Below are 17,741 nucleotides of genomic sequence, written 5' to 3' on the forward strand. Positions count from 1 at the left end.
TAAACATCAAAAAGCTATTTACCATTGGTCTCATTGAGGGTGATCTCCTGTCTTCTTTAGATTATGAGGACACTCAGTCCTCATTTATTGTCATTTAGAAATGCATGCATTAAGAAATGATACAATGTTCCTCCAGAGTGATATCACAAAAAAAACAGGACAAACCAAAGACTAACACTGACAAAACCACATAATTATAACATATAGTTACAACAATGCAAAGCAATACCATAATATGATAAAGAGCAGACCATGGGCACGGTAAAAAGAAACTCAAAGTCCTGATCAACTCCTGATAGTCCCCGATAGCAGGCGGCAAAAGGAGAAACTCTCCCTGCCATAACCCACCAGGCACCGACAACTGCCGATGCATTGGAAGCACCCGACCACAGCCGACACTGAGTCCATCCATCCAAAAACTTCCAGCCTCCGACCAGCCCCTCCAATACAGCCTCCCGAGCGCCATCCTCTGCTGAGCGCCTTTGACCCTGCCCCGGCCGCCGAAACAAGCAAAGCCAAGGACTCAGGGTCTTCTCCTCTGGAGATTCCAGTCCATACAGTAGCAACAGCAGCAAAGCGGGCATTTCAGAAGTTTCTCCAGATGTTCCTCTGTGCTCTCTCCCGTCTGTCTCCATCAAGTCAGTTGTGCACGGCACCCTAGTTGACAGATAACAGACATCACCGGAGTTGCCGCACGTGCTGCGTCATGCCACCATCTTCTCCTCCTCCTCCTGCGGTCGATCCACCAGAGCCTTTTTCTTATTTATCACTAATGAGTGTCACACTGCAGTTGTGCTATATAACTCCAGCTTATTTCTACATAGCACTTAAAAGACCGTAAGACCACAAGATGTAGGAGCAGAATTAGACCATTTGAGTCACCAAGTCTGTTCTACCATTTAATCGTGGCTACTTTTTAAAATCTATTGATAATCAGAATCAGAATCAGGTTTATTATCACTCGCACATGTCATGAAATTTCTTGTTCTGTGGCAGCAGTATAGTGCAAGATATAAAAAAAAATTACAATATGACTGCTAAACAAGATAAGAACAGGAAAGAGGAGATATTTCTTTCGACTGAGGGTGATGAATCTGTGGAATGGCAGAGCAGATTTTATAGGCCAAATGACCTCGTTCTGCTCCCATGGCCAAAGGTCTAAATACATCCATTGACAGTCTGCACAGTCTTCCGTGGCAAGGAATTCCACAGATTCACCACTCTCTGGCTGACAAAATTCCTCCTCATCTCAATTTTAAAGCAATATCCTTTTACTCTGATGCTTCCTCTCAAATCCCAGAGACTGCTATTAATGGACATATTCTTAATTTCCACTCTATCCATGCCTTTCAGTTTCTGTAGGTTTCAACAAAATCTCTCTTCATTCTTCTTCTATTTTCAATGCGACCCCTCCTCATTCTTCTAAACTCCACCAAGTCCAGGCCCAAACACTCCACAGACGTTAAGACTTTCATTCCTACGATCATTCCCTCCAGGGCTAGTATATTTCTCCTTAGATACAAGGCCCAAAATTGCTCCTAATATTCCAAATACGGTCTGACCAATGCCTTGTAAAGTCTAAGCAGTACATCCCTGCTTTTATAAACTTGGTCTGCGAATTGTAGCGCAAATGAAACTAATAATTTTAATTTACTGGAATAATCACAAATCCATCAATAATGGATCAAAGCAAATATTAGATTGGTACTGTTATAAAATAACTTATCCAATATTATTTATTTCAGGACAACATGTTGCCACCCAGTGGATATTCTTAAGAATTGCAATTTTCATTTCTACATTGATAGTTCCCAAATCGGAAAGTGAAACGCGACCATTTATTCTGGCCGTGTGACAGCAATATCAGATGAGGGAGTAGAGTTTAGCCAGGATATCAGGGCATTTCTTTCTTCTTTCTCATGTTTAGATTCATCACAATAGGTAGATGGGGATCAATTTATTTTCAAAGGGCAGTTGTTTTTTTTGCAGATGATTCTGTACAATTTTACAATGAACATAATGATCCACTTCTGACTACATAGCACATTAGGGAACTCTCATCCGCTGCCACTGTATATCATGAATAATAACTTCCCAAAATGTGGCTGCAAAATATGAGCTTTTATACCTGTAACAGTTCCTCAGCACAAATATTAAATATTTGAGGACTGTAATATCTTTCTAAATACCATATTTTCATTTGTCCACTTCAACATCTAAAGTGGGAAATCCTTCAATGCCAAAAAGAAAAGGCATATATAGCATGCTCGTAATCTTAACTACTAGTTTAAATATTCACTCCTCCATCTGCACACCAAGGCTGCTCAGTGTACCATCTATAACATGTACCGTTATTGCTTTCCTAGGCTACTCTAATGGTACCTGCAATCTCAACCATCAAGAAGGATCAAGCTTGTTGAAATACCGCCATTTGTAGGTTCGTCTTCAAATCACACACCATCCTTACTTGTAAATATTGTGACACTCTTGGGGGGGGGGTGCTGGGTCAACAGCCCGCTCCTACATTTCTAATGACCAGTACCGTTTATTGTTCTTGTGTTAAAATGCTTTTGTGGGATTATGGTGGGAAATTCCAGTTCATTAATGGTTACATTTTAGCTTGGGTTACACAGTTATTTGCGTCTGTATTTATGGGTCACCCTAACCAGGGTGTGTGATGGTCACCTTCCCTGTCTGTGTGATTTTAAAAATGCAAACAACAGGAATTCTGCAGATGCTGGAAATTCAAGCAACACACATCAAAGTTGCCAGTGAACGCAGCAGGCCAGGCAGCATCTATAGGAAAAGGTGCAGTCGACGTTTCAGGCCGAGACCCTTCGTCAGGACTAACTGAAGGAAGAGTGAATAAGGGATTTGAAAGTTGGAGGGGGAGGGGGAGATCCAAAATGATAGAAGAAGACAGGAGGGGGAGGGATGGAGCCAAGAGCTGGACAGGTGATGGCAAAAGGGATACGAGAGGATCATGGGACAGGAGGTCCGGGAAGAAAGACAGGCCGGGGGGGGGGGAACCCAGAGGATGGGCACGGGGAATATTCAGAGGGACAGAGGGAGAAAAAGGAGAGTAGAGAGGAAGAGAGTGGCCACACATTTTAATTCCACATCCCATTCCCATTCTGACATGTCTATCCACGGCCTCCTCTACTGTAAAGATGAAGCCACACTCAGGTTGGAGGAACAACACCTTATATTCCGTCTGGGTAGCCTCCAACCTGATGGCATGAACATCGACTTCTCTAACTTCCGCTAAGGCCCCACCTCCCCCTCGTACCCCATCTGTTACTTATTTTTATACATACATTCTTTCACTCTCCTTTTTCTCCCTCTGTCCCTCTGAATATACCCCTTGTCTTTCTTCCCGGACCTCCTGTCCCATGATCCTCTCGTATCCCTTTTCCCTATCACCTGTCCAGCTCTTGGCTCCATCCCTCCCCCTCCTGTCTTCTCCTATCACTTTGGATCTCCCCCTCCCCCTCCAACTTTCAAATCCCTTACTCACTCTTCCTTCAGTTAGTCCTGATGAAGGGTCTTGGCCTGAAACATCGACTGCACCTCTTCCTAGAGATGCTGCCTGGCCTGCTGCGTTCACCAGCAACTTTTATGTGTGTTGCCTGTCTGTGTGATTCCGGTTGGGTTCACTCTCTGGGTCATGTGCCCGGTCTGTTTTGTCTATCACAATAAAACGGTTGTTGAGTTCAATGTGTTTCCTCACCTGTCATTATGGATCAAATGCTCACCACACTGGTGTCAGGAGAGGGATGCGAGATCGATGATGAGATTGAAGAGCTATGATGTCGGATAGAGTGCCTTAAGACCCGGGGAATAAGATGAGGGAACAAGCAGAATGCCTCCCCTGCAACCACAGGCAGGGCTCATGAAGACAAGATCCAAAGGGAGGGCCTGGGAACAGAGCATTGTGCCTTCCCAGGGAGCCCCAAAGGAGTGAGCGTACCCAGGCTCGCCAACCCAGGGGGTAGAACAGTGCACATCTCTTGCCTCCGTAGCGACCTGCACCGGGGAGCACAAGACGCCGTAGCCATGGGAGGATGGGCACCTGGCAAATGCCGCCAGAGCAAGAGGAAGATCAAAGAGCCTCAACGATTTGTGCCTCAAGGTCTACCCTGAAGCTCCCCAGATACAACGGTACCAGCCGCCTGGAGCCTTATCTGGTGCCATATAACACAACGGGTGGAGCCCCACCAAGACAACAGTGCACCTTGCACTGGCACTGCCGGAAGATACCCTGTAGGCCCTCCTCAACCTAATGCTGGCAGAGCTGTGGCGCTGGAGTGGCATTTCGAGCAGAGCCCATTGGTGGAAGCCATGAGGGGAGAACTGTGCAGCAGATGGTGCCATATGAGAGTAAGTCTGCCGGCACAGGCAGCTGATCTTCACCACTGTGCTCGACATGGCTACCACCAGTTCCCTCCCATGGCCCAGAAAGAGCTTGCCCTCCACGCCTTTGTAAAGGTGCTGACGCATGTTCACCTGATATCACCATTTTTGCTGGACGAGGTGCTGGCTGAGGCAGAGAGGGCAGAAGCAATTTTAGCTCCCCAAGATGTTCCAGCATCGCCCCGCACACCGCAAGCTCAGGCTTGTGTCACTGAGGTGGAAGAAGAAACTGAGGAGAAGGAGCCCGTGAGACAGGTCTGACCAGTGCCACGCTGACCCCGCTGGCGGCCACGAAACGATCTCTGCTACCGGTGCAGTGAGGCAGGACATTTGGCCTGGGACTGCCCTGCACTGGCACCACGCCACAGCTCAGAGCAACCATCGGGAAACGCTGATCGGGCAGCGCCACCCAAATCCTCCAGCAGAACCCCTCCATTGTCGCCCCTCTGGGTGGGCCGTTTGGGTGAAGAGCAAGGCTTATACATGGACTTCATGGCGGAGGGCATCAGATGCCATGCGTTGGTGCATAAAGGGTCAACCATCACTATCATCTGCCTCGGTGTACTCCCCAATGCGGACCAGCTATCCTTGCCTAGATGGACAGTGACAGCAGTCCAGTTGGCTACGGTCACTGGTGACTGTGCAGCGATGCGAGGAAAGAGGAGGCTGCGCATCGCAGTGGGGAAAACGCAGTGGAGCACAAGGTGTGGCTCGCCAACATCCAAGAGCCCTACATCATTGGCCTGGACCTGCAGTCCGTGTGGATGTGTCAGGTGCAACACTCTACCTCCGAGCTGAAGCCGTGGCTCTCCGGCCGGGCAGTTCCAGGGAGCAGTCCCGGAGGGGGCAGCAACCATCACCGGTTTCACAGTAGCCCCCGGCAGCGGCCCAATGCAACACAGCTGAACCATGGGCAAGTAACAGTGATGGCGCTTCAGGTGACAGCCAGCGACGCCCCCCCCCCCCCCGCCACTACGGACCACGAGCAGCTGCACAGTGAACAAGTGAGTGATTCTGTGCTGGCCCATGTAAGGTGTTGGCTGAGTGTGGACGACGGCTGGACCCAAAGACCAAAGCCCTACACTCACAGTGGAGAACACTGGAGGCCCACGACGGGTTGCTGTTCTGGCGGTGGCAGTTGTCCGATGGTGACAGACTCTGTCAGCTGGTGGTCCCCCGGGGGCTCCACGCCACAGTTCTGCGATTGGTGCACGGTCGGGTGGAGGCCGGCCATTTCGGAGTTGCAAAGACTTTGGGCAGGCTGCGTGAACGCTCCTACTGGCCTGGGTACAGGCAGGATATGGAGCTATTCGTGCACGGCTGCAACACTTGCAAGTCCCAGAAGGGGCCGGGCTGCCAGTCTAGGGTACCAATGCAGCACCACATGGTGGGGGCCCCAGTATAGGTCTACTGCCCTTCCTGGAAGAAGGGACTATCCCTCAGGGTTGGAAGCCACTGGAATGGTGCTCAACCGCATCGCCAATGTGGTATATTGGGTGCGGTTGCCTGAGCGGTGGAAGGCAGTTGTGCTGCACCGGGACCGGCTGGAACCCACTTGTTCTGGTGGACAGAGCATAGATGTTTGGCAAAACAGTCTCCCAATCTACATTGGGGTTTCATCGATACACAAGAAGCCATAGCGGGAGCACCAAACACAGTATATAACCCCCAACAGACTCACAGGTGAAGTGTCGCCTCACCTGGAAAGACTGTTTGGGGCCATGAATGGTGGTGATGGAGGAGGTATAGGGGAAGGTATAGCAGTTGTTCCGCTTGCAAGGGTAAGTGCCAGGAGGGAGATCAGTGGGAGGGATGAATGGACAAGGGAGTTGTGTAGGGAGCAATCCCTGCGGAAAGCAGGAAGTGTGGGGGGGGGGCGGGAGGGAAAGATGTGTTTGGTGGTGGGATCCAGTTGGAGCTGGTGGAGATTTTGGAGAATTATGTGCTGGACGCGGAGGCTGGTGGGGTGGTAGGTGAGGACAAGAGGAACCCTATCCCTGGTAGCGTGGCAGGAGGATGGGGTAAGAGCAGACATGTGTGAAATGGAAGAGGGCTGGTTGAGGGCAGTGTTGACGGTGGAGGAAGGGAAGCCCCTTTCTTTGAAAAAGCAGGACATCTGCTTCGTTCTAGAATGAAAAGCCTCATCCTGAGAGCAGATGCAGTGGAGACAGAGGAATTGAGAAAGGGAGTAGCGTTTTTACAAGTAGCAGGGAGGAATGAGGTATAGTCCAGGTAGCTGTGGGAGCTGATTGGATTATAATAGACATAGGTGGATAAGCTGTCTCCGGAGACAGAGGCAGTGAGATCGAGAAAGGAAAGGGAAGTGTCAGAAATGGACCAGTTGAATTTGAGGGCAGGGTGGAAGAAATTCTAAACCTAGATGAAATTTTAAACAAAAATCACATTTCTTTCCCTCAGTCTCCTCTGTATTTCTGACTTCTGCCTAACTCACATAGTAATAAATAGTTCACTAACTCAAAGACCAAAAGTAATACTGTTTATTTTGGCAGTTTCCAAAAGTGCTGCAGTAAACACACTTTTGCAATGGTAAAAATAATAAGGTTTTTGATTTTTTTTGGGTGTAATCATTAAACTTAGCTGTCTAAAACTCTGGAACCACTGAAGCTTTAATTTTCAATTACATGAATGGGAATTATCTACTTTTTCTGAACAAGTGTTCCTTGTTAATTTACTAAGGATGAAAGACCATGGAAGAAAAGGAAGGAGGTGGGGAACCAAAAGAGGTTCAGGGCACCATTCATAGCCCCAAACAGTCCTTCCAAGTGAGACAACACTTCGCACGAGAGCTTGTTAGGGTCAACTATTATGGTGGTTCACCTGGTGCGACCTCTTCTACATTGGTAAGACCAAATACAGACTGGGGGACTGGTTCGTTGAGCATATTCACTCTGTCTGCCACAAAAGGTAGGATCTCCTGGTGGCTACCCATTTTAATTCAATTTCTGACATCATGAGGCCACATTCAGATTAGAAGAGCTTCATATTTCTTCTAACTTTCAATAATTACTAACCCCTCATCCCTTGTCTCTTTTTCCATTCCCTATTTTGGTTACCCTCTCACTCCTTCTCTTATCATCTGCCCATCATCTCCCTCTGGATCCCTTCCTCCTTCCTTTTCTTCCATGGCCCATTGTCCTTTCCTATTAGAATCCTTCTTTTCAGCCCTGTTCCTCTTCTACCTATCACACCTCAGCTCCTTACTTCATCTCATCTCTCCCACCCACTCAACCTTCCCCCTCACCCGGTCTCCCCCATCACCTGCCAGTTTATACTTCCTCCCCTCCTCCCACCTTCTTATCCTGGCTTCTCCCCACTTTCTTCCCAGTCCTTTTTTTTAAGTGTGTTGTATTGTCTTGTCTGGCACGTGGTGTCAGGATTAACTGGGTCACATTATGAACGTTCCAGACTCGACCCTTGTATTTTTTACGAGGCCAAGTGGCTAGCTCGACACTCAACCCAGTAAGGGCGTGCTCAGGGGTGGCCTGACCCGGATTTGATCTCGGGAACCTTCGCTCCGGAGTCCAGCGCTGATCTCACTGCGCCACCAACCGGCCACTTTCCAGTCCTGATGAAGGGACTTAGCCCAAAACGTTGACTCTTTAAGCCTGATTTATACTTCTGCATCAACATGTCGCTGTAAGCACTGTGTCGCCGCAAACCCTACGCAAAGCCAATGCAGAACCTTACGCGAAAGCCTGCGTTGCTGCAATGCGCACCTCTCCCAAAATGTAACCGCGTGTCACAGCATCGCAGAACGCAGCAGCTGTGATTGGTCCGCTTGGTAGCATCACATTTCCTCCTACGCTGCAGTAGCTTCCCATTGGGCAACTGAAGGGCAGGGAAGGAACTCTGGCTGCAATGCTTTCCATAAAGCTTTACAGACCTCGAAATTATGGAGGACATATTTCGCTTTTACGAAAACAAACGCTCGCTTCTTGTTTACCCCAAGAAAGACTACCATGACCATGAAGCCTTGCGTGGGCAGCTGTGTGCGCATGCGTGACGTGCGCGAATTGCAGAGCAACGCAGACACACCAACGCACAAGTATAAATGCTCACAATGCACGTAGATCACTTGCATAGGTTACGGTGTCGAGTTAACGCAGAAGTATAGATCAGGCTTTATTCTTGACCTCCAGCATTTTGTGTGTCTTACATTGAAACATCAGCTATTTATTCCCCCTCATAGATGGTGCCTAACTTGCTGAGTTCTTTCAGCATTTTGTGAGTGTTCCTTATGGAATGGAATGTAGCATTGATCTTAACAACATGATTACTGGATAGTAATTAACATTAGCCAGTGAAGGAACATGGCTTCCTGCTAATTCCAGCACCTGAGCAATCGAATGTGCAAGTGCATGAATCCAAGAAAACTTCCCTTATAGATAAATGGTAGTAACATTCTAAAAGAAATACTGAAATAATAATCTGAAAATGGAATTTCTTCAATCCACAATGTATCATCAGCTGGTATGGAGCAGTGCGATCCTCTATAAGGCTGTGTCTCAATTTATAAGTACATCACAAACTTTGGAAGAATGGAATTTACTGTCAGTGTAGAAAGTAGCGATCTTACTGGCTATGAATTACTCATGTACTGGCGAGCAACAATCAGCGTCCAGCTCCTCTACACTCAGGCTTAGCCTCTTCTATGGTTCATGAACAATGTGGCAAGACATGCAAAAGTTATTATGAAATCATCATCTTTAATAATTCACACAGATTGGTAAAACTATTTACTGTCAATTATAACTTGCATTCTTAACTGTTAAAAATGTTTTAAATCATTTAACAACTCCCACCTGGATATGTATAATTATTTTTCTTTGGTGTTGTCTGTTTAAGTAATTGAGTATGTATCCTCTGCCCAAATGCCAAAGATCGTTGGATTCGCATTCGGTCTTGGTTGCAGAAACTGAATGCCGCATCCCGTTCCTTCTGGAGTATGTCTGTACAAGCAAAGCCTCTGTAACTTTGACAACAAGAATTCAGAAATTTCAGTTAAGAAAGTTTGAATAACTCACATTTTCTATCAAGCAGCTGCACTGAAGGTAGATGGTAGATGACATATAAACGATAATCTCGATCTTGTGTCAAAGGATTATTGAATAGATCTGTAAGACAGAGAAATTTATATCTTAAAAATGAAACTAGGAAAAATGAATTAACTATTTCTAGGTTCAAGGTAAATACTCGACAAGTTCCATCATCAGGACTGGAAAGTGGCCGGTTGGTGGCGCAGTGAGATCAGCAACGAACTCCAGAGCGAAGGTTCCGGAGTTCGAATCCAGGTCAGGCCACCCCTGAGCACACTTTCCATCCTTGCCAGGTTGAGTGTCGAGCTAAGTTATTTTAGTTATATATGTAGCTCCATCTAAGCATACCGCTCTGATGCACTGAAGTTCATTAACGATTTCATACCAATATAAAAATAACATAAAACATTCGAAATAATCTAATTTGAGAGTACAAAGGAGCCAGAATTGGAAGGAAGCAAACAACTTGGATGGTTCTAGAGCTGAAGGATATTATACAGCAAGACATCGGGGAGGGGGAGAAATTTAAAAACAAAGATAACTTTTAAGTTATTACAACATTGGCTCCATGCATGTTCCCTTGGATCCCCACAACTTGCAACTTATTCTCGATCATATCCTATCCTTTTTGACTCTTCTGCTATTTACCATAAAAGGGCATGAGAGAAAGCCAGAGAATCCAGGGAAACCTATGCAGTCACATGGGGAATAGGCAAACTCCACAGAGGCAGCACCCAAAGCCAAGAATGAAACTGGGTTGTGGAGCTGCGACGTGGTTTGAACTGTTCTTTAAAATGAGAGATGATGGTGGACTCAAAGTCAATATATGTTACAAGGAAATGAACAAGTGGTAAAGTTTTGAATAATCTCAACAATAAAGATTGGGAGGCCTAACAGTATTTGTATCTGAATAAGTTCAACGTTTAAGAGAAGTGCATGTACGGAGGGCTGTGGTCCAGGTGCAGGTAGATGGGACTAGGCAGTTTAAACGATTCAGCACAGTCTAAGTGGGCCGAAGGGCCTGTTTCTGTGCTGTAGTTTTCTATGACTTTAAGTAAAGCAACAAATTAAAAACTAAATAAACATGACAGTAATTACATTTACACTATGCAACTGTCCACGTTTCAATAGTCTGAGTACTTTTAACACTGGTCATGGACAGAAATTGAATATTTAACAATATATACTTAACTTTAAGTCATAGAAAACATTTATTGCAGAAAGCCATTGAAAAACCCGCTGGTATCATACCTCTGGTTTTAAAGTGAAATTTCATTAATCCAGCATGCTTGGGATTGTGGGAGCAACAATGTATACTTTCAAGACTATTGGATGCTATTATACACACTTACAATTCACTTTAATTTTAAATGGCACACAGCATATTCATATTTTTTTTTCAGTGAAACAGGTAGGTTTCAATGGAATGCAAGAACAAAGCCTGGTGAGTTTCAAGGTGGCATGGTGGACAGAGCCAGGTCAGTTACAGAAGAGAGAGGCAACATGGTTTAAGGTCTGTGCAAGATTGGGGCCCAAGTGTGTTAAGGGTGTTTCAAAGATCAGTACCTGGTGAGCCAGATGCTGAATCATCAGGATTACTGAATAGCTGAAAAATGGATTATCAGAGTTTTATTGTAATAAATAAAAAATAAATGGAAATACATATTTTTCTATTTATAATACATTATGCTCTATGAAGGCTACAACGATTGTGTTATACTGCATCAGATCCAACAGATAAAGTACATACTATCCTGAGACAGATGATTTTGCTTACTTAATGTGTGCAACCACATCAATTTCTTTAATTCTGCTACAACCTTCTCCAACTTAGTAAGCCAATTGTTGTGTAGCATCAATATCTCCAAGTTTGTCAAGTGTTTCAGAGTATCTACGATAGAAAATAAATGCCACAATCTATTCATGTAAACAAGTCCATTAACAACCTTGAGCACATAAGCTATCTGGCGAACCACCAACGCCTATTTATAATGATTTTGAACAAGTCACCTGTTAGGGAATACTCTGGAGTTATAAAACTATGAATACATAATAATGGTTTAATTAAAATGAGAACCAGTCTTCTGGAAATAAAACCTGATCACAATTTAACTTCTAACTGGTACTTCGTGGCTAGTGTAACCACAAGGTGTGGGTCATTCTGATTCTGTCCCATTGAAACTATGCAGGGGAAGACAACAGATAAACGTTCATTTTAATCAGTGATCACTGAAAACTTGAGAACGAGATCAGGGAAGGCATTAACTGACTATCTCTGGTAGTAACGCTTTGCTAAAGGTGTATCCCTTCACAGTTCAGGACAGGTCTGTTTTGTCACTTAATTTTCTGGCTAGTTGTATATCCCTCAACACCATAACAAAAGGGGATTATTCTGGATGTTCTGAAGTTTGTGTTCAGAGGCTTTGGGAAGAGACACCAGTATTGAAAATTCAGTAGAGATTTCAAGAGAGAAACTTCTTTCTCTCAGAGATTTATAAATCTTTGGAAATAATTTGTCAGAGGACAGTAGAACCAGGGTCTTTGAATATTTTTAAGGCAGAAGTAGATAGATTATTGAGAAGCAAGGGTGCGGGGTTCCTGTGGGAAGGTGAAAATGTAGAGTTAAGATTCCAATCAGATTGGTTATGATATTATTAAATAGAGTAACCTTGAGGGGCATAATCATAGTTTTAGTGTTATACAGCATGGAACCAGGCTTGTCAGCCAACTTGTCTATGTCAGCTAGGTTACTTGCCTGAGATATTACCTTGTGCCTATGTTTGGCTCATCTTGCTCTAAATCTTTAAATGTTCTTTAAACATTGTAATTCTAACCACCTCTACAGCTTCCTCTTGCAGCTTATTCCAATATACCAATGATGGTGAACCTGTTTGAGAGTGTATGCCCAAATTGGTGATAATCTTCTAAAAAAATTCTCTCATGTTCTATGTTAAGTTTGAGCAGAGATGATAATTGATTAATGAATTATTAACAACAATTATGACATTTTTAAAGGACAAAGTGTGAGTTCTATTGCTTATTTATATGGAATCATTGTTTTACTAGTAATAAAGATTTAACAGACAGATTAAAATAAATGAAGTATTTTAGAAACCTTTTTTAAAAATTGTTAATATAAATCTTTAAAAAAGATAATTGAAAAGTAAATATTCATGGAGGTGCTAAACTATAGACAGTGTTTACTGAATATTCAGTGTTCACTCACAAATGACAGAAGAAACAAATATAAGCAGAGCGAAGCCAAAGCCAATTGCCCCAACCAATACTATCCTCATAGACCTGGTGTATTGATGTATACACCAGGTCTATGAGGATTTCAAAACATATCATCCAATGTCATGTATTCTCACAACTGTCTAGTGGATGCCAAGCTGGAGTGAAGCGTATTCTATGAAAACATCTCACTGCACTTGGATTGGAAAATATCACTCACTACTTCATTTGGTAATAATGATAATGATATATAGCTTTCCAATATGAGTGGAGTTTAAAAATTCAAGGGGCAGCACTGCATGCTACGTGCCAACTAAATTTTATCACATGCCATAGGTTTGTTACCCTGCAATTTACCTACCGCCTTCTCTGTGAAAAAGTTGTCTATTAGGTTCTTAATAAATATTTCCCCTTTCACTTTAAACCTATGTCCTCTAATTTTGGATTCTGTTACCCTAAGAAAAATACTATGGGCATTCATCTTACTTATGAAAACCATGAAATTATTATATTGGAGCTATTAGTGAGACTTGGTTGCTGGAAGAGCAGGACTGGCAGCTCAATATTCTGGGGTTCTGTTGTCTTAGACATGACAGAATGGGAGGAATTAAAGGAGGAGGGCTGGTGTTACAAGTCAATGAGAGAGTGTGCAATACTTGATCTACTATTAGGGAACAAGATAGGGCAGGTGACAAAAGTTTGTGTAGGGGAACACTTTGCACCTAGTGATCACAATGCCATTAGTTTCAAAGTAAATATGCTAAAATTTAGGTCTGGTCTGCGGGTTGAGATTCAAAATTGGCAAATGGCCAATTTTGATGGTATCAGAAATGTGTGGACTGGGACATGCAGTTTTCTGGCAAAGGTGTACTTGGTAAGTGGGAGGCCTTCAAAAGTGAAATTTTGAGAGAACAAAGCTTGTATATGCCTGTCAGAATATAAGGTAATGATAACAGGTTAGGGAACCTTGGGTTTCAAGAGATATTAAGGCCCTGGTTAAAAAAAAGGGAGATGCATAGCAGGTACAGGAAGGTAGGAACAAATGAGGTGCTTATGAAGTATAAGAAATGCAAGAGAACACTTAAGAAAGAAATCAGGAGGGCTAAAAGAAGGCATGAGGTTGCCCTAGCAAACAAGGTGAAGGAGACTCCTAAGGGATGCTACAGATATGTTAAGATTAAAAGGTTTGCAAGGACAAAATTGGTCCACTGGAACAACAAAATGGTAATCCATGTGTGGAGCGTAAAGAGATAGGGGAGTTCTTAAATGAATGTCTTGTTTCTTTATTTACTTAATTTACTTTATTTAAGAGATGAACACAGGTCTACAGAAGTGAGGCAAAGCATCATTGACTACATTGACCCTATACAGATTACAGAGATGGAGGTGTTTGCTGTCCTGAGGCAAATCAGGTTGGGTAAATTCCCAGGGCCTGAGGGGTTCCCTCGGACTCTGCAGGAGGCCAGTGAAGAAATTGCTGGGGCCTCAGAAGAGAAAGTTAAATCATCCTTAGTGAGAGGAGAGATACCAGCTGATTGGAGGATAGCCAATGTTGTTCTGTTGTTTAAGGAAGGCCCTAAACATTACCAGGAAGTTGTAGGCTGGTGAGTCTAACAGCAGTAGTGGGAAAGTTATTAGAAAGTATTCTAAGGGACTGGATATCCAAGTATTTGGATAGACACGGACTGATTAAGGATAGTCAGCATGGTTTTGTGCATGGTAGGTAATTTCTGACCTATTTTATAGAGGAAGTTACTAGGTAAGTGGATAAAGGCAAGGCAGCAGATGTTGTTCATATGGACTTTAGCAAGGCATTTGACAAGGTCCCGCATGGGAGGTTGGTCAAAAAAGTTCAGTCGCTCAGCATTCAAGATGACGTGGTATATTGGATTAAACATTGGCTTTGAGGGAGAAGCCAGAGGGTGGTAGTAGATGGAATGGTCTCTGACTGGAGGCCTGTGACTAGTGGAGTACCACAGGGATCAGTGCTGGGTCCATTGTTGTTTGTCATCTATATCAGCGATCTGGATGACAATGTGGTTAACTGAATCAGCAAATTTGCAAATTACATCAAGATTGGGGGTGTAGTGGACAGCAAGAGATCTCGCTGGTTTGCAGAGGGATCTGGACCAGCTAGGAAAAAAGGCTGAAAAATGGCAGATGGAATTTAATGCAGACAAATGTGAAGTGTTGCACTTCAGTAGGACTGATCAGGGTAGACCTTACACAGTGAATGGTGGCACTGCGGAGTGTGGTAGAACAAAGGGATCAGGAAATACAGGTCCATAATTCATTGAAAGTCGTATCAGAGGTAGATAGGGTTGTAACGAAAGTTTTTGGCACATTGGCCTTCATAAATCAAAGTATTGAGTACAGGAGATGAGATGTAATGTTCAAATTGTATAAGACATTGGTGAAGCCAAATTTGGAGTATTGTGTAGAGTTTTGGTTAAATGCCTATCGGAAAGATGTAGATAAGGTTAAAAGAGTACAGAGATAATTTACATGAACGTTGCTGGGTCTGGGAGACCTGCATTATAAGGAAAGAGTGATAGATTAGGATTTTATTCATTGGAACATAGAAGATTGAAAGGAGATTTGATAGAGGAATATAAAATTATAAGGGGTATAGACAGGGTAAATGCAAGTTTGCTTTTTCCACTAAGGTTGGATGGAACTACAACCAGAGGTCATGGGTTAAGATTAAAAGGGGAAAAGTTTAAGGGGAACATGAGGGGAAACTTCTTCACTCAGAGGGTTGTAAGAGTGTGGAACAAATTGCCAGCACAAGTGGTACATGTGAGCTCAATTTCAATGTTTAAGCTAAGTTTGGAAAGGTACATGGATAGTAGGGGTATGGAGGGTTATGATCCCAGTGCAGTTCAAAGGAATAGGTAGTTTAAATGGTGCGACATGGACTAGGTGGGCCAAAGGGCCTGTTTTGTGCAGTAATTTTCTATGACTCTATGCCTCTCATGATTTTATATTCCTCTATAACATCACTCCCAACAGAGGCATACAGTAGTTGCTTTCTCTTTCTCCTAATTCATATGTTCTGATGAAAGATAATTGATTAAATTGCTGACTCTCTTTCTCATAGCTGGTGCCCAATGTGCTGAGCATTTCTTGTTTTTTTCACATTTTTCAGCATCTACAGTATTTTAATTTTGCAAAGCCTACATTCTATTGTTTTGCTTCTGGCATTTCATTAAGAAACAAATTGCTGAAATATATCTTATATATGGGGATTCTGCAGCTTATTTCTTTTTTTTATTTGTATACATTTAACTTGCATTACATTTCCATAACAGTAAGTTATGTGGTTAATTTCTTACAATACAAAGGTTGGGCCATTTTGGCAGTAATAGGCAAATATAATCATACTTTTTGATACTAAACAAAAATGACTCTAAATTTTATTTAATTAACTAACAATATGTGTTAATCATCTTAATGATTGCCACGGATTCACAGAAATTTACAGTAAAGATCATGAAGCCCATCATGACCAGAAATAAATTTTTAATAAATCTGATTTTCCAGTTTCTGTATTATAACTCTACAATATAAAGATATTAAAACTCCCATCTAGATATCCCTTAATTCTGGTGAGTACTTCTGTCTCCACCACCAAAGATTCAGACTCTTTGCATCTCGCAAAGTAAATGAATTCTTTCCTAACTCATCTGTAGTCCCACCATTTATAGCTATGAGCCCAGTTACTGACCTAACAGCTAAAGAACCAGAAGCTTTCTATTCACACTGCCTTATTCTCACATGACTTTATAATAAATCTCTCATTATCCTTTGGTCAACTAAATGTTTATGTTATTATGAGGCAGTTGTATGAGAAGTTAAATAATTAGCAATAAGAAGCATATGAAAATATTAAAAATGTTAGGTGTGAAACTAAATTTAATTAACATTATGGAAATATTCCAACCAAAACTGGTAACAATCAGGACTATACATCCATTAACTTGACTTCTCTCTTCATTGATGGCATCGAAAGGAAGTGTTTTCCAATTTTTGTTTTAGATTTTCAGCATCGATATTGTTTTGCTTGCTAAAAAAAAATGTTTAACTTGGTAAGAAAATCAAAACTAAAAACACAGAAAGTAACATAAATTACAAACTAAAACCTTAAAAACATAACATGCAGCAAAAAAGGTATACTAAATTAATTTTACTCATGAAAAGATGTATTTTACCTGTTACATCAGTGAGCAGGTTGTTTTGTAAGTATAGCTCTTTGAGGCAATAATTCATTGTCAAGGAATTTATCTTTTTAATCTACAGTAAGAAAATGGCAACAGAATGATTCAATATAAGATGAATGAAACAGAATTATTTTACCCACTAACAAACAGACAAGCAGACAATTTGGAATTCAACTCACAGCCCAAGAAGATGATAGAGACAGATAAATTTAAGACAGAGATAAGAAAGGATTTCTTCTCTCTGAAGGCCGTGAATCCTTGAAATGCTTCCGTGGAAGCTGAAATGAAAAATTGCTAGATACAGCTGCTAGGAATCTGAAATAAAAGTAGAAAGTGTTGCAAGCATTCAGAAAAGCAACAGTAAGTGTACCTTTCAGGTTAAAGTCCTATCATCAAAACTGATAAGATACAGATAAGATAGGGTAGTAGGATTGGATAGATAAAAGGAATTTTCCTAATTAGGCAAGGAAAGGGCTTCTGCAGTGATAAGCTACAGAGATTTTTGGTGAGATACTAAAGCAATTAGACAGGAACTAAAACTATGAGCTGAGGGCAGTCAGAGAGTAAGAATGCAATGCTGGATAAAGATTAAATAGAAAACAATCCTAATCAATCTTACTGTAAAGATGATAAAATCCCATCTACCTCATAGAAATATATTATGGCCTAAGCTTAAAAGAGTCGTAGAAAGACATATTTGGCCTAACTAGAACAATTCTTTGATCCTTTATCAATTATTTTACTTATTTTGGTTGTTGGTAACAATCACTTTATTTTGGGAGCAAATGAGATGGACAAACTTATGGTCTCCTTTGCT

The 17,741-nt window shown here is 42.5% G+C and overlaps 1 protein-coding gene across 1 annotated transcript in view; it reads right to left on the reverse strand.

Annotated features, from left to right (window-relative positions):
- Positions 1 to 17,741, reverse strand: part of LOC134343746 (leucine-rich repeat-containing protein 72) — a 45,922-nt gene that overhangs the window by 9,765 nt on the left and 18,416 nt on the right. Inside the window, 4 exon segments of the mRNA XM_063042489.1 lie at positions 9,237 to 9,383; positions 9,459 to 9,548; positions 11,248 to 11,361; positions 16,916 to 16,997. Coding sequence (XP_062898559.1) covers positions 9,237 to 9,383; positions 9,459 to 9,548; positions 11,248 to 11,361; positions 16,916 to 16,997 — 433 coding nt within the window.

The sequence above is a fragment of the Mobula hypostoma genome, chromosome 3 (genome assembly GCF_963921235.1).
Source record: "Mobula hypostoma chromosome 3, sMobHyp1.1, whole genome shotgun sequence".
In the NCBI taxonomy this organism is placed as follows: Eukaryota; Metazoa; Chordata; class Chondrichthyes; order Myliobatiformes; family Myliobatidae; genus Mobula; species Mobula hypostoma.